Source organism: Saimiri boliviensis, chromosome 11 (genome assembly GCF_048565385.1).
Source record: "Saimiri boliviensis isolate mSaiBol1 chromosome 11, mSaiBol1.pri, whole genome shotgun sequence".
Classification (NCBI taxonomy): domain Eukaryota; kingdom Metazoa; phylum Chordata; class Mammalia; order Primates; family Cebidae; genus Saimiri; species Saimiri boliviensis.
Window position 1 is genome coordinate 29,937,146 of NC_133459.1, and position 18,181 is coordinate 29,955,326.

Genomic DNA, 18,181 nt, shown 5'->3' on the forward strand with positions numbered 1-18,181 from the left:
CTTGGCCTCCCAAAGTTCTGGGATTAGAGGCACAACCCATTGCACCCAACTTCTGAATACTTGCATATACATTATGAGATATCTTGGAGATGGGACCCAAGTCTAAAAACAAAATTCATTTGTTTCGTATACACCTTATACACATAGCCTGATAATCTTGTAAAATATTTTAGTTTGTGCATGAAACAAAGTTTTTTTTTTTTTTTTTTTTTTGAGATGGGTCTCACTCTGTCACCCATGCAGGAGTGCAGTGGCATGGTCATAATCACTACAGCCTTGACCCCTTGGGGTCAAGCAATTCTCACCCCAATCTTCCAAGTAGCTGGGACCACAGATGTGTGCTACCTCGGCTAGTTTTTAAATTATTTGTAGAGACGAGGTCTTACTATATTGCCCAGGCTGGTCTCCAACTCCTGGGCTCGTGAACCTCCCACCTCAACCTCCCAAAGTGCTGGGATTATAGGTGTGAGCCAGTGTCCAGCTGAAACAAAGTTCTGTGACCTATCACATGAGATTAAGTGTGGAATCTTCCACTTGTGGCATAAGGGCCCTCAAAATTTCAAATTTTGGAGCATTTAGGATTTTGGATTAGGGATGCTGATATATTTTGGATAGTTGTTCCCTCCAAATCTCATGTTGAACTTTGATGTCCAATGTTGGAGGCAGTGCCTAGGTGGAGGTATGTGGGTCAAGGAGGTGTATTCCTCCTGAATGGTTTGGTGTCCTCCTTGTGGTAGCGTTTTCATGGGTTATTTGTAAGTGCATGGCACCTCTCCTCTCTTGCTCCTTCTCTTGCCATGTGATACACCTGTTCCCTCTCTGCCTTCCACTATAATTGTAAACTTCCTGAGATCCTCACCAGAAACAGTTACTGGCGCCATGCTTCTTGTACAGCCTGCAGAACTGTAAGCTCAATAAACTTCTAAGTTACTCAGCCTCAGGTATTTCTTTGTAGTAATGCAAAATGGACCAAGACAGATGCTCTACCTGTATGTGGACCTGGTGCTTAAAAGGGAGTAATCTGTGATACCGCTGGAGGTATGAAAAGTAGCTTGCATACTATCTTTGTCCAAATCTCACTTGGTTAAAGGCATAACCATATATATTGCTCAGACCAGAAATCTGAAAGTCACTATTCCCTTTGGAGATTCCACCACACTATGTATATTAAAAGCTCTTTTTTTTTTTTTTTTTTTTGAGACGGAGTTTCGCTCTTGTTACCCAGGCTGGAGTGCAATGGCGCGATCTCGGCTCACCGCAACCTCCGCCTCCTGGGTTCAGGCAATTCTCCTGCCTCAGCCTCCTGAGTAGCTGGGATTACAGGCACACGCCACCATGCCCAGCTAATTTTTTGTATTTTTAGTAGAGATGGGGTTTCACCATGTTGACCAGGTTGGTCTCGATCTCTCGACCTTGTGATCCACCCGCCTCGGCCTCCCAAAGTGCTGGGATTACAGGCTTGAGCCACCGCGCCCGGCCTTAAAAGCTCTTAACAGTCCTGCAGTAAATAAACTGGCTTCACTTTATTTAACCTGGTCTTGAGCAGGGTATCTTTATGCCCCAAAGTACCTAGCAAACAATCAAAACAGTGTTCTTTGCAATGCACTTTAGGAAACCTCAAACTATGGATCATGTACATGAAGTAAAAGCTTTCTAGGATTTGGCTTCTAATTCTGTAATTTTACTCTTTGCTGCTCCCCATCTCTCACCACCTTCAAGTTCTTTTGGTTTATAAAATGTGCCACACTTTCAAACTTGTGCCTACTTCTTGAAATGCACATGTTCTTTGTCCACCTGGCAAGACCTACTCATCCTCCAAGTCCCAATCTCAGCATAATGACATAATATGTGAAACTTCCTAAACTCTCCAAGTCACAATAAATTGTTTCCTCCTGTGTTTCCAGTGCACTTTATCCAAACTTTATTCACTGATTAAAAGTAATTGGTTTGAGAGCTTTCCCATCCTGCTGGTTCCTTCATTAATGAGTTGTATAAATCTTTGGCATGTGTTCACTTAAACAAGTAATGAATTTGAGATAGTCTTTTCTACTGGTGTGAGCACTTCTCAAGATGGCAAGGACAGCAACTTATTTCTCTCTGTCCTCAGCAACAATGATCATGCCTGCCACATAATAGGGCTGATGTTTCTGTTGAATGATGATGCCCCAAATCCAGGGTAGATACCCTCTCCCTAACTTAAGATAAATAGATGACTCAGGTTTGAGAGCTGTAAGTGTAAAACCAAACATGCTCAGACAGGTTAGAACTGTGACACTCTCTTTGTTCTGAGATAAGATTCAGAAAAAATGCACTCTACTCCCCAGTGCCAGATGAGATTCAGTAGTGTCTGTCTGTGTGTTGGGTATAGTCATCCAGTGATCCAGGGAGACAGTAACCTGTCTTAGTGGTAGAAGGCACGTGATAGCATTTCTTCTTTTTTTTTTTTTTGAGAGATTTTCACTATTGTTGCCCAGGCTGGAGTGTAATGGTGTGATCTCGGCTCACTGCAACCTCTGCCTCCCAGGTTCAAGTGATTCTCCCGCCTCAGCCTCCTGAGTAGCTGGGATTACAGGAGCCCACCACCATGCCTGACTAATTTTTTATTTTTAGTAGAGATGGGGTTTCTCTATGTTGGTCAGGCTGGTCTCAAACTCCTGACCTCAGGTGATTCGCCTGCCTCAGCCTCCCAAAATGTGGGAATTAAAGGCATGAGCCACTGTGACCGGCCAATAGCATTTCTTAATGTCCCTGTCTGTTTATGCAAACAGACAAGTAAACAGAATCATAAAGATGTCTCAGATAATATCATGGCTAAGTTGCACCCAATCAGTCTCATATTCTATTTGAGTTGTGTTTGATGCAGCATTCTGGCCAATGTCATTTTTACAAGCATTTGGCCACTTTCAAGAGCCTGAGTTTAGAGAATGCAGCTCAGAAGAGTTCTTTTGGCAGGGGACAGAGTAAACACAGGCTCTGTTAATTAAAGATCAGGTACAAGTACACAAAAACAGGTTCTTTTATTTATCACCTCTTGCCTGCACTGCTTCTAGTAGGAAAAAAGTATTTGTTACTGATAAATAATTATTCTCTGTCAGTGTCGTGGAAATGTGGAAACCTAAAAACACAGAAAAGTGGGGAAAACCCCCCAAGCGAACAGCTTCTTGGACTTTTAAATGACCTGTGGCCACATCATGCTCTACTCTGATTTTTAGCAATCAAGCCTCAAAAAAGAAGATAGCAATAAATCCAATCCATACGGCTCTTGTAAAAAGGCATCTATTTGGCTTTTAATACAAAATGACTCAGAGAAATACAGAGAGAAAATATCATACAAGCCAGTTACTTTAAAAAAAAAAAAAAAAAAAAACCCAACCAACAAATTTGTCACATTGGGCCTGCATTAGAAAACAGAAAACAAGAAAACAAAACAGTCCCTGAAATCTGGCAGGTGGTTTTTAGAAGCCACAGGGAGCTTGCCTTAGTCATCCTGGTGAAATGGGACAGAAGTGGTTTTTGGAATATGGCCACCACCTCCTCTGTTTCTTGCTAGTAATGGTCATCTGAAGGGAGGCTGCTAGCCTGGGCAGCCAACATTTTACGTCACTTATGCAGTCTGAGGTCTCAAAGACAAGCAGCCTTGGAATCTTCTATTCCATATCTTCACTGAATCTCTCCCATATACAGTCTCTTGTCACTCGATGCTGAGATAACTGAGGTAAAAAAGAACAGAACAGATAACTAGAAATAATTAAGGCTCAAGGAGACTTGGTACTCAAGGGCTCTTGTGTTAAGAGCCAATTTTGGTATAATTTTGGTATAACAGAGCAATTGGATTTAGATAAATTCCCCTCCTCAACACCATCCACAGGAAATGGTAGCCTTGCTTTTCAATCCAAGTCCTCTAACATCATGAGGATGACTGTACTATGGGAAATACGTTATCAGGCTCTAAATACTGATGTCCGCTGTCAGTCAATCCCCAAGAAAAAGACTTTCCCAGTCATTCTAGAAGAGAGGATCTATGTCTGTACCAGCCATTTTGTAAATGAGCTTCTGCTTGTTACACTTGGCCCTGGAAAGTTAGTTTCTCCTTTAACTCACAGCTTAAATTATTTGGTTTAGCCAGCGAAAAAATTTTAAGCTGAAATTTGTAACTAAATATTAAGAAGTATCATTCTTTTAACCAAATACATCATTGAAACAGACTTGATGGAAGTAAACTAAAAAAAAACTAGACTTACCAACTTCCCCTTGAGATCAAGAAGAAAATGGAACATTGCTCTTATTCTCACCACTTATGACCAATGGTGAGCCTCACTGATATCCATATAAAGACTGTTTGCGGCTGGGTGCAGTAGCTCATGCCTGTAATCCCAGTACTTTGGGAGGCTGAGGCGGGTGGTTTACTTGAGGTCAGGGGTTCATGACCAGCCTAACATGGTGAAACCTCATCTCTACTAAAAATCAGTTGGGCATGGTGGTGGGTGCCTGTAATCCCAGCTACTTGGGAGGCTAAGGCAGGGGAATCGCTTGAAACTGGGAGGTGGAGGTTGCAGTCAACGGAGGTTGCAGTGAACTGAGATTGTACCACTGCACTCTAGCCTGGCTGACACAGCAAGACTCCCTCTCAAAAATAAAAGAAAAAGAAAAAAAGGCTGTTTGCATGGAAATTCGAATAAAACAGATACCCACTTTTGACTCTGTATTCCCAGGATCCCTAAATGGGGGGTTCCAGTTTCGTTTTCCCCCTCGTTGGGACAGACTTACTGATGGGCTCGTCAGGGTGGAAAGCAACTTCATTGATGGAGCCAGCATGGCCAGGCAGCTTATACAATATTCTCCTGCTTGTAGTATCCCACACATACACAAACCTGTAAGGTATTATGAAAAGCAAGGGTAAGGCCTTCCAGAACTGGGGGAAGGGCAGAGGCATGGCTATTCAAAGGAAATGGAAGCAACTATTATTTACTTACCTTACATTTACTGAACCGTGTTCTGGCTTTTAGAAACTAGGAATAGAGAGTTTCAGTAAGACATGGACTTAGCTCTTGAGCAATAGGGTAGAGAAATAAAAATAACTAAAAATATAAGTAGTACTGGCATGTTCAAATATAAGCTTCTCAAATGGGAAACACCATAGAGAAGAAAAGAGTTTTTCCTGCAGACATCACACAAAAACCTTAAACCTTTTTTTTTTTTTTTTTGAGACGGAGTTTAGCTCTTGTTACCCAGGCCGGAGTGCAATGGCGCGATCTTGGCTCACCGCAACCTCTGCCTTCTGGGTTCAGGCAATTCTCCTGCCTCAGCCTCCAGAGTAGCTGGGACTACAGGCACGCACCACCATGCCCAGCTAATTTTTGTATTTGTAGTAGAGATGGGGTTTTCACCTTGTTGATCAGGATGGTCTCGATCTCTTGACCTCGTGATCCGCCCGCCTCGGCCTCCCAAAGTGCTGAGATTATAGGCATGAGCCACCGCGCCCAGCCCTCCACAAAAACCTTTTAAAAGGTGTCCAGTATAATTAGGCTACAGTTAACTTCACACTCATCCAGGAAGCCTAAGAGGTAACCCAACTCATGGCAGGAGGGAGCCTAGATTGTAGATCCAGGTGCACTTCTTAGTACTGTATTCAAACAGAGCCCAGAGAAGGGACAGGAAGTGTCTGATATATAAAATATTTACCGTATTTGCTAACCTAATACTCACTTGAGCCAAATTTTCCATTGAATTAACAGGCAAAAGGAATACTGAATTCTAGAATGGGAAGGGGCCAACAGAAATCAGCTTGTCTAGGTTGGGTGTGGTGGCTCATGCCTGTAATCCCAGTACTTTGTGAGGCCAAGATGGGTGGATCATCTGAGGTCAGGAGTTTGAGATCAGCCTGACTAACAAGGTGAAACCCGTCTCTATTAAAAATACAAAAAATTAGCCAGGCGTGGTAGTGTGTATTTGTAATCCCAACTACTTGGGAGGCTGAGGCAGGAGAACTGCTTTAACCTGGGCGACGGAGGTTACAGTGAGCCAAGACTGTGCCACTGCCCTCTAGCCTGAGTGACAGAGTGAGACTCTGTCTCAAAAAAAAAAAAAAAAAAAAGATTAAAAAAATCAGTTTGTCTAAACTCCTCGTTTTAGAGATAAGAAAACTGAGGTACAGTGACTTTTCCAAGGCAACACAGTTCATCAATGGCATAACTAAAATTAGAACTCTTAAAAAATTGAGTTTATTAAAGAATGTTCTTAGGAAGACAACATTTTTGATTTGTCATTAGAAAAAATCATGGGGCTGGGCATAGTGGCTCATGTCTATAATCTTAGCACTTTGTGGGGCCAAAGCTGGTGGACTGCTTGAGCTCAGGAGCTTGAGACCAGCCTGGGCAACATGGTAAAACCCCATCTCTACAAAAAAATTAGCTAAGCGTGGTGGTGCCTGTGGTCCCAGCTACTTGGGAGGCCAAGGTGGGAGGACTGATTGAGTCCAGCAGGTTGAGGCTGCAGCGAGCTGAGACGACACCACTGCACTCTAGCCTGGGTGATAGAGTGAGATCCTGTCTTAAGAAAAAAAAAAAAGCTATGCTTTTTTCATACTGTGTAATAAAGGTAATGCAAGAGACAACAGAGTTATAAGCTTCTTTCTACTGGAATACTCTGATATAACACAATGAAATTTCTGCAATGCTAGAATAAAAAAAAAACACTTCTACATTTCTCTTCAGAAGCGATGAATAGTAACAGAAGATGGTATAAAAAGGTGATTATTTTCTTATTCAGTCTGTAGTTCTGGAGCCAGTACTTTTATCATCACAGGCCATAATTTTCACTTTGTCCACTTTAATAAGTTCTATCACCTTTGGGAATCCAGTATCATTCAACAGAAAAGTCTACATATTATTGCAGAATCTTTTTATTTTTCTAAATTAATATATATATATATATTTTGGTAGAGACAGTGTCTTCCTATGTTGTTGAGGCTGGTCTTGAACTCCTAGCCTCAAGTGATCCTCCCACCTTTGCCTCCCAAAGTGCTGGGATGACAGGCATGAACCACCATGCATGGTATAAGGCAGAATCTGTCCGTATTCAGAGAGCCCCTGAAATCAATTCTGATCCTGATCCTCTGAGTCAACGATGAGTTTATAGCCTTCTCAAACTGAAGTAAAACTTGAAGGGCAATTTGAGTGAACTGCTGAGATTGCATGAGCTCATCTAGGCTTTCCTGAAGACTATTTCCCAACGTAGTATTTCTGTATAATTGATACGACATGGCTTAGGAGGAAGAAATTGTTCTTCTTTTTCAAGCTTGCCTTGATGTCCTGTGCTGAAGGCGTCCTGCCATGAAGAGGACAGCAGTGACCAGGAGCCCCGCAGGGCATTCCTGTGTTCCTGACCACCTCCTTCTGCAGCCACAGATACCACAGAGCTGCACCTAAGACCCTGGAGGCTCTTAATATACTCCAGTATTTTACTTCCGCTTACCATCTACAAATATACAGGCTAAAAATAAAAAGTTCCTTTGACCCTCAACCTTGCTTAAGTCATGAAAGGGGAAAATAAAGAGCTGTTATCTCTTAATCTGATGATGTAAAATTCATCTGTTGGTAAATATAAAGGGCTGGTGGCTTTGAATCAGGTATTTAAAATTATTTACATATTTTGTTTTGTGCAATCAACAATTCACCAGTACTTGATCATAAAAATGGTACATTCACCAGTACTGGATTATAAAATTCCTAGTTCTAATCCAACATTACACTTTTGGTCAAAAATGCAAATAAACAAGAGCTTCTTAATTCTACTATTTCGATGTCATCAGCTAGGCTCCATAGAAACTAAGTAAAAGTTCTAAGCAAGATGGAACAGAAGCAGGAACTCCATCTGTATAGACTCCTTGGCTCTGATACTCATTCCCTTCCTACTGTCTTCTTCCTTGTCATGCACAAAAAGCTGGTTCTCATTAATTCAACGAAAGGCAATGTAACAGTGAAAGAGTATGAGCTCTGGAGTCAGAAACACTGGGGTTCAAGTCTCAGTGCAGCTATTTACTAGCTAAGTAATCTTAGCTCACAGAAGTTAAATAATAATTGGAGATCATTTAATTTCTCTTAAGGTTTTTAGTTACAGTGATGGAGAAAATATTGATCTCATAACTTTATTGAGAAAAATGAGATAATATATACAAAGTGCCTGGCACACAGAATTAATTACAGCTATTGTTATTATGAGTACATTCATCATCAAAACAGAATCTCATGAAGTCAATGGGCTGAATAAATCCCTCTTGGCCGAGAGCCTGGCCAGCCTTTCTGTAGTCCATAGGACTATTTAGGATTTCAAGTTTGAATATGAGGAGATGATTTGTAAGTTATTAGTTAACAGAAAGGAGAAATTTGCCAAATCCAGGCCAAGCTGAAAAGCAGTTTTCTGAGGATACATTTCCCAGACACATAAAAGACAGAACTACAAATCTCTAAGGGTTTACACTTCAAGGCCTCACTCTTGATGGTTGCCAATTAGATGCTAAATTTAGAGGGGTTCCTTGCCCTCTCCTTACTTTGGCATGGCAACATTTGGCAGGAACCAGGAGCCTTATATAACAGAGCTGCTTGTTGACTTGGGGCTAGCTGGTGAGGTGGCCTGTTAAATCTGGCCAACCCCCAATAGGTGGAGAGGGGCAGGTTTCCTCTGACCATGCTTCCACATGTGATTTTTTTTTTTTTTTTTTTTTTTTTAACGAGACGGCATCTTGCTCTGTTTTCAAGGCTGGAGAACAGTGGCATGATTGCACCTTGCTAATATCCTCAAACTCCTGGGCTTAAGGGATCCTTCCACCTCAGCCTACCAAGTAGCTGGGACTACAGGTGGGTACTACTATGCCTGGCTAATTTTTAAAATATATTTTTTTTGTAGAGACAGGGTCCTGCCATCTTGCCCAGGCTCGTCTCGAACTCTTGGGTGCAAGCCATCCTTCCACCTTGGCTGCTCAGAGTGTTGGGATTACAGGTGTGCACCACTGTGCATGGACCACATGTAAAGTTTAAAGGGAGAGTGGAGAGGGAAAGAGAAAAGAGGACATTGCAATTCAGAAAGGGCCAATGCCAGAAACAAACTGCTCAACAGAAAAAAAAAGTATGTAAATATAATTTAAAAATTTAATTACAAAGGAAAGATATGCTCTGCTGAAAATTATGTAAAAATACTTAGAATAGTTCTTACTCTGTCAGAACATGAGACACCTTAGTCTGTTTCTTAAAGTCTTCTTCAGTAACTTGACAACTTAAAATTCTTTTGATTTCCCCCTTCCAGGCAGCTCTCTAAACCACTTGCACTCAAATGACCAATGTGACACTTTCACCTGAATCCTTTCTATTTTCTCCAGAAAACACCTGAATACTTGTCCATTTTTCTTGGTATTAAACTTGTCAGGAAAAAAAAGTAGACTCTGGAATTTAAGTATGTTCAGTATTATTCATAAATAGAAAGGTAAGAGACAGACTACAGTGCAGCTTCTGCATGGCAGTGCTAGGGCCCCAAATAGGGGAAAACCCTGGAATATGCTGAAAGCCCTGGCTAGCCCAAGAAAGGCTTCCTATTTATTGGATGGTGCCTGTTTCAGGAGGGTTGGAAGAAAAACTCTAAAGGGGAGGACAGGATTAAGCTAAAAAGGGTCAAGATATTGCCCAATGGGAGCTAAATGCAGAAACTGCTATCAGGGGGTCTTATTCTTTACCATGCCACATTTGCAGCCCATCACACTTCAGACCTGGACATCCCTATTTAACCTGATTCTCCCCCAAGCACAGGTTACCACAGACATGCCAAATACAACAACATCTGACAGAATAATTCTCTTCCTTCTGTTTCTCATTCAGCATATAATGCCTGAGCCAGTTTAGATTCATATTTCATAAAGCCTTAGCTGATTAATTCAGCATTGGGTGGAAAATACCTAGTTCACATTTTATTACATCCTGCACCTAGCAATCATCGTACTTCCCACTAACCCAGACACAGCTCTGAATCATCCCTAACACAGGCAGCCATTACCAACAGCTGAGCTGTTATGTAGGGTAAAATTTGACTGCCATTCTTCAACTAGGAATTCATTCATATAATATAAACTAATCGGTTAGAAAAGTTCAAGCATTGACAACAGTCCCATGGGTTCACAGAAATGACTAAGATTCATTCCCTAATCTCTAGGAGAAAATAATTTAGTGAGGGTGCCTCACTTTATCTGATTGTAAGATGTAATAAATGCTAATAAAGCTTAGATGTATGAAATGCGATTACAGCACAAAGAACAATTATTATGCCCAAGAGGTAATAGAGAGAGGGAACCAGGGACAGTTTATAGATATAACATAGAGGTGGCTACTAGAGAGATACCGGAGTCTGGATAATAAAGAAGAGGGAATGTGAGAGAGAACCTGGAGGTGAGAAAGCAAAGGGAGGTTAGAATACAAGAATTCCATGTGAGCAGCACTGTGGTGATGGTGGGGGAGGTAGGTTAATATGTATTCAAATGAATTGAAGCATGGCAGAAGAAATGTGGTGAGGGAGACTGGAGACAGGTTATGAGACTTAGGGAACCCAACAGAATCAAACAAATTGTTGATCCTCTAGGTCTTAAATGTCTCCAAAGTGGGTAGAAATGATCTATTTGTCCAACATGGTTTCCGAAACCTTTCATGCCACACAGAGCTTCATCTTCAAGCAGTCATAACTCTATGTCTGCTCTAGCTCCATATCCATGTTTTATGTATCAAACAAGAAGATATCCTCCGCAGCTACATCATTTTTTTTTTTTTTTAGATGGAGTCTCACTCTTGTTGCCCAGGCTGGAGTGCAATGGTGCAATCTCGGCTCACTGCAACCTCCGTCTCCTGGGTTCAAGTGATTCTCCTGCCTCAGCCTCCCAAGTAGCTGGGATTACAGGCATGCTCCACCACGCCCAGCTAATTTTGTATTTTTAGCCGAGATGGGTTTCCCATGTTGGTCAGGCTGGTCTCAAACTCCTGACCTCAGGTGATCCATCTGCCTTGGCCTCCCAAAATGCTGGGATTACAGGTGTGAGCCACCATGCCCGGCCAGCTACATCATTCTTTACTTTGCACCCAGTAATGCTTACCTGTCGGCTGAGCCAGCTGCTATTTTGCTTCCATCAGGTGACCAAGAACATCTCAGAAGATTCTATGATAAATAAGAATTCACTGAATAGTAATATACCAAACTCCTCTTTGCAAGGCTACAGAATCACCGAGAGGCTTTAAATTTCCTAAGAAGAGTTTTAATTGTTCTTCTTAGGAAGATGGTTATCTTATATTCTATGGCTTCAAATAGCATACTTTGTTATTTTACACCATATAAAAACTGTAGAAAATGCTTAACTTACAATTAATTAGATTGAACCTCGCAACAAAATTTTGTTCTACTTATAAATGAAGGCTCCCTTTATCTTGATATTCATTATTCTTTTTTCCTATTTATCTTGAATAAAAGCAAACCCAACAAATAATTTTTTTTTTTTTTTTGAGATTGGGTCTCGCTCTATTGTACAGGTTGGAGTGCAGTGGCACAATCATAGTTCACTGCAGTTTTGACCTCCTGGGCCCAAGTGATACTCCCACTTCAGCCTCCCAGGCAGCTAAGACTGCAGGCATATGCCATCACATGCAGATTTTTTATTTTTTGTAGAGACAGGGTCTCATTATGTTGCCCTGGCTGGTCTCGAACTCCTGGCCTCCTGCCTTGGCTTTCCAAAGTGCTGGGATTAAAACTGTGAGCCACCGTGCCAGGTCTAAAAAATAAAATTTGATTTATACAGTGAAACTGAATCTCAATGAGCTCTCAAAAGGAAAACATTAATCTCTATTAACAAATTCTCTGAGAGTAAAAGCTTCCTTCAATAGAGCTGACCTTTAAATTTGAGGGTCTGAAAAAATTCTGTCTCTCAGAACTTGGGCCACGGTAGGTATTGAGAGGAGAGATGTATTCTTAGGGTTCAAAAACATCTGGTCACGGGGTAGGGAGGCACGTGAGGGAGACCTTTTAACAGCTATGGGAGCTTGGGTTCCATATGAAAAACTGATTTAACGGCCGGGCGCGGTGGCTCAAGCCTGTAATCCCAGCACTTTGGGAGGCTGAGGAGGGGGGATCACGAGGTCAAGAGATCAAGATCATCCTGGTCAACATAGTGAAACCCCATCTCTACTAAAAATACAAAAAAAAAATTAGCTGGGCATGGTAGCACGTGCCTGTAATCCCAGCTACTCAGGAGGCTGAGGCAGGAGAATTGCCTGAACCCAGGAGGCGGAGGTTGCGGTGAGCCGAGATCTCGCCATTGCACTCCAGCCTGGGTAACAAGAGCGAAACTCCGTCTCAAAAAAAAAAAAAAAAAAAAAAAAAACTGATTTAAGAGGGTAAAATTCCCAGGTAATTAAAAGGCCAGTAGTGTCGTGTTGAAGGTGGTGTGAAGTCAGATGCCCTCAGTTTTGAGAGCTGGCTCCATTACTTTTGGGCTATGTGACTGGCTTCTTCCCAATCACGAATATTTCTATTAGTTTTATTTTTGGCAACAACAGTTTTGATTAAGAGCAGTGTTACCGGAATGAAGTCCATTCTCAGCAGAGCTACTGCTCTCTATCCTTAGTACCACCTGAAATGTTTCTTTGAATTAAATGAACAGTCAAACTCCCCTGCCATGTAGAACTCACCTTTTCAAAGTTGTGTACATTTCCTTGAAATATCTTTACACACCTCTCTTTGGGGGCAAATGGCCGGACATCCCAGACACGAACTGCAAAACAAATCCAAATAAACAAACCAACCAAAACAACTATCAGCCAGAGGCCTCCTGAGCACCCAACTGAAATTAGTATCATGTCAATGACAGATGCCGTTTCCAGGATGGGGAAGTCCAATATGACTCATTACTACCTGTTATGCCTCTTTTCTTTTTCAAGCAGGAAAAATACATCTAAATCCCAATAACCGAGGCTAGCTGAGGAGGCAGAAAGGAAAAATGTCACTCACAACGTTGGTAATTTGCAACAGAATGCAGTTGGGTGTGATACTAATTTCAAAGATATTTTGCAAAAGAGTCCTCTGCCAGCAAAGCTTCAGTAAGACAAACTAAATACCATGAACTACTATGACAATGAACTTATAAAAACCAAACTTATACTGCCCTTTCCTAATTTCCCTCATCTGGGCACCTGACAGTCTAAAACTGAACAAGGTCAGATATATATAAAATACATAAAAAGTTGTTGGACTCAGTGGCTCATGCCTGTAATCCCAGCACTTTGGGAGGCTGAGGCGGGTGGATCACCTGAGGTCAGGAGTTCGAGACCAGCCTGACCAATATGGAGAAACCCCGTGTCTACCAGAAATACAAAATTAGCCAGGCGTGTTAGCTCATGCCTGTAATCCCAGCTACTCGAGAGGATGAGGCAGAAGAGTCGCTTGAACCCAGGAGGTGGAGTTTGCGGTCAGTGAGATTGTGCCATTGCACTCCAGCCTGGGTAACAAGAGCGAAACTCCATCTCAAAACAAAACAAAACAAAAGTCAAACAAATCAAAAGAGTGTTGCACGATACCAAAAATCAGAAAAAGTAAATACTGATTCTAATTCTAGCTCTGTTGCATATTTGGGTGACATCAGGTAAACAGTGAGATTGTGTCTTGGTTTTCTTGCTCTGTAAAATGAAGAGAAATTATCTGTTCTTTTAAAAATAATACTATTTTATTTATTTTTTTGAGATGGAGTCTCACTCTGTCACCCAGGCTGGAGTGCAGTGACACGATCTCAGCTCACTGCAACCTCTGCCTCCAGGGTTCAAGTGATTCTCCTGCCTCAGACTCCCGGGTACCTGGGACTAGAGGCATGTGCCACCACACCCGGCCAATTTTTGTATTTTTTAGTAGAAACGGGATTTCACATATTGGACAGGCTGGGTCTCAAATTCCTGACCTCGTGATCTGCCCACCTTGGCTTCCCAAAGTGCTGGGATTACAAGCGTGAGCCACCGCGTCCAGCATATTTATTTTTGAGATGGAGTTTCACTCTTGTTGCTCAGGCTGGAGTAAGTGGCACGATCTTGGCTCATTGTAACCTCTGCCTCCTGGATTCAAGTGATTCTCCTGCCTCAGTCTCCCAAGCAGCTGGAATTCAGGCACTTGCAACCATGCCTGCCTTGTTTTTCTATTTTTAGCAGAGACAGAGTTTCACCATGTTGGCCTGGCTGGTCTTAAACTCCTGACCTCAGGTGATCCAACTGCCTTGGCCTCCCTAAAGTGCTGGGATTACAGGTGTGAGCCACCATGCCTGGCCAATAACACTATTTTAAAGATCCAATGAGATAACGTATGTGCAAAGGTTCTAAAATTTGTAGGCAACAAAAATAATGTATAATTTTATTATGCAGCCATAATAAGAAATTATTCTATTAATTTTTTCCCTTATTTTAATATCAATTTAGGAAACTTCACTGTTCCTCACTATAAAGAATGCTAGAACTAGCTAGGCGTGGTACTTGGGAGGCTTGCTTGAGCCCAGGAGCTTAAGACTAGCCTGGGCAACACAGCAAGATCCTGTCTTGCCAAAAAAAATTTTTTTAAATGGTAGATTATATGTGTATAAACATCTATTGTAAGCAGTAACTATAGCCGTTGTAACTGAAGCTATATCTGTAGTGGAATTTGAGTGATGTCATTTTATCTGAGTATGAAAAAAGTATTATCAATTCTTGGAGTCAGGCATAAAAAGGCAAAGCTATGCATGAAAGTTTGTTATTAAGAATATAGTCAAAAGGTAAAGATGGCCATTCATTCAACAAATATTTATTAAGTATTCAATGAATGTCAGGTATTGTTTTTGCTATAAAATGTCAGGGAATACATTTTAGTTCCTGACAAGCCTGTAAGTTTGTATACCAGGGCCATTTCCAAACTTCTCAACATTAAGCATATAATCCAGCAAGCCACCTTACTTTTTGTCTATAGTAATCCATCCTCCCACCCTACAACTCAAAAACAAGTAAAGAGAAATAGGAAGAGTATGTTTATGTAAATCCAGAATGTCGAGATGTTTTATTGAAGACCTCTTTCCACACCAATGCTTTTGGAGTGGGGAGGAAAGACAGACTGGCAGGAAAGAGCAAAAGAGATCACTCAAGCTTGGTGTTCTCTGAAAACGCACGAGGACTGCCTTGAATAGACTTCTAAATTCACATCTTTCTCATTAAACTCATCACCTAGTTTCTTATGTCCTGAGAGCTGAGACGGATCTTAAAGGTAAAGTCCAGTCTTCTTATCAGTGTAGAAACTGGTGCCCAGAGAGAAGAATTATTGTGTGCAATGTCGTCCAGGAACAAGACAGAGATCTGAGACTAGATTCTTTACTATCTTACTAGCTTTCACCATTACAACATGTTCTAATTGTCTGATGCAATTTGTGAGCAATCTTTGACTTTTTCCTTGGATCCTGGGAGAGATTTCCTCTCCAAAGTTACCTGTATTATCCATTGCATTGGACAAGAGATAAGAGCCTTCAGAACTTAAACTCAGGCCAGTCACTGAATCTGCATGGCCTCTCATGGTGTAGGTTAGCTTGTTCTGGCGTAGGTCCCAGACCTGCAAAAACAAAAAGGTGCCCCTGGATCAAATTAATAAAAGTAGAGAAAAAGAATGACACAAGAAACAAGAGTCAATTGCCCAGAGATATTGGTATTACTCTACCATAAGATACAGGATTTCTTTCAAAGAGAAAAACACCTTTGTCTTTTTTTTTTTTTTTTGAGACACGATCTCACTCTGTCACCCAGTGCAGTGGCACTACCATGGCTCACTGTAGTCTTGATTTCCCAGGCTCAGGTAATTCTCACACCTTAGCCTTCCTAGTAGTTGGGACTACAGGAGCGTGCTACCATACCCAGCAGATTTTTTTTGTGTATTTTTGTAGAGACAGGGTTTCACTATTTTGCCCAGGCTAGTCTTGAACTCCCGGGCTCAAGCGATCCTCCCACTGCATCCTCTCAGTGTTTGGATTACAGGCATGAGCCACTACCTGGCCAACCTCTGTCTTTCTAAAAAGGTACTTAAGGTTACTATGTTTGACTAGACAAATATAAACTAATGCATAACAAATGTTAAGATAAAGTTTTAAACAAAAACGGAATTCAGAAAGGTTATTTTCAAATCATAGCAAAATAATTAAAAACAAACTATTATAGAAAAAACTAAAGAGTGCTTAAAATGCTTAAACTATGATTCTTAGTCATTAAAAATTATTGGAAATACATAAAACCAGTAAACAATATAAAAAATATAGATGCTTGGGCTGGGTGCAGTGGCTCACGCCTGTAATCCATCCCAGCACTTTGGGAGGCTGAGGCGGGTGGATCACCAGGTCAAGAGATCGAGGCCATCCTGGTCAACATGGTGAAACCCCGTCTCTACTAAAAATACGAAAAATTAGCTGAGCACGGTGGCGCGTGCCTGTAATCCCAGCCACTCAGGAGGCTGAGGCAGGAGAATTGCCTGAACCCAGGAGGCGGAGGTTGCGGTGAGCCGAGATCGCGCCATTGCACTCCAGCCTGGGTAACAAGAGTGAAACTCCGTCTCAAAAAAAAAAAAAATATATATATATATATATGCTTAAAATTTTTCATTTAATGCCACAATATGTGACAATAAATGTATACATATGCACATGTATGGGCATGTACATATACTATGGAAAAGCACATTTATTAAAAGAAAAACAAATTATGGATTCACTATTGCTTGTGTAGGAAAGGTAAGATACAGAAAATAACCTAAATGTCAAGCAGGAAAAATTGACAGTTTATTAAATTATGGCCCATAAGCACACTGCAAAACTAAATTCTCATACAGGAGATAGCATGTCAGAGTATAAAGAGTAGTGACTTAGGGTAAGAATAAACTGGTCCCTGCCACTTAGGGTTATGTGTCATTGGGTCACTAACTCTTTCTGGGCCTGTTTCCTGGTCTGAAAGATTAAGGATAACAATAGCTACTTCTTAAGGCTGATGTAAGGATTATAAATAAGAATGCTTAGCATATGCCTGGCACATGGCAGGTCCTCAATAATGTGTAGCTACTGTTAAGCAGTTCCTAAAAATAACTCCCAAGACCAAATGTAAAAATATTTACATAGTAAGCTATTCAGCAAAAAAGGAAAATACAAAACAGTATTTATCTTTACACAGACTATACCTATGTAAAACATGTATTTTTATTTTTATTTTTATTTATTTATTTTTTTGAGACGGAGTTTCACTCTTGTTACCCAGGCTGGAGTGCAATGGTGCGATCTCGGCTCACCGCAACCTCCGCCTCCTGGGTTCAAGCAATTCTCCTGCCTCAGCCTCCTGAGTAGCTAGGATTACAGGCACGTGCCACCATGCCCAGCTAATTTTTTGTATTTTTAGTAGAGATGGGGTTTCACCATGTTGACCAGGATGGTCTCGATCTCTCGACCTCGTGATCCACCCGCCTCGGCCTCCCAAAGTGCTGGGATTACAGGCTTGAGCCACCGTGCCTGGCTAATTTTTTTTTTTTTTTTTGAGACGGAGTTTCGCTCTTGTTGCCCAGGCTGGAGTGCAATGGCGCAATCTCGGCTCACCGCAACCTCCGCCTCCTGGGTTCAGGCAATTCTCCTGCCTCAGCCTCCTGAGTAGCTGGGATTACAGGCACACGCCACCATGCCCAGCTAATTTTTAGTATTTTTAGTAGAGACGGGGTTTCACCATGTTGACCAAGATGTTCTCGATCTCTTGACCTCGTGATCTACCCGCCTCAGCCTCCCAAAGTGCTGGGATTACGGGCTTGAGCCACCGCGCCTGGCTCTTAAACATGTATTTTTAAGCTAACAGAAATAGTCTGGAAAGTCACATGGAAAAAAAAACAGTAATTTTGTTAAGGTCACTGGTATTACATAAAATACAAAATTTCCCCCAATTTTATTTCATATTGCAATGTAGTATTTTTCTAAGTGAATACAATTTTTGCTGTACCTTAAATCAAGACACTTTTCCTTATCTAGAAATGAGTTAGGTGTTACACACCATTTTCTCCATCAGTAACTCACTCATGTGTGGAGTCCAACACATTTTATATACAATCATTTTTTTATGTCAAGATGTTGTTCCTTATCTTCCGA

The 18,181-nt window shown here is 41.4% G+C and overlaps 1 protein-coding gene across 1 annotated transcript in view; it reads right to left on the minus strand.

Moving 5' to 3' along the window:
- Window positions 1–3,262: 3,262 nt before the first annotated feature.
- The window catches only part of SNRNP40 (small nuclear ribonucleoprotein U5 subunit 40), a 37,018-nt gene continuing 22,099 nt past the window's right edge, over window positions 3,263–18,181 (minus strand). Inside the window, exons 6-10 of the mRNA XM_003937592.3 lie at window positions 15,510–15,630; window positions 12,711–12,793; window positions 11,126–11,187; window positions 4,768–4,871; window positions 3,263–3,710 (exon numbers count right to left, since the gene is read on the minus strand). Of these exons, the coding sequence (XP_003937641.1) occupies window positions 3,661–3,710; window positions 4,768–4,871; window positions 11,126–11,187; window positions 12,711–12,793; window positions 15,510–15,630 (420 nt within the window). The 3' untranslated portion in view covers window positions 3,263–3,660. The remainder of the gene's footprint in view (window positions 3,711–4,767; window positions 4,872–11,125; window positions 11,188–12,710; window positions 12,794–15,509; window positions 15,631–18,181) is intronic.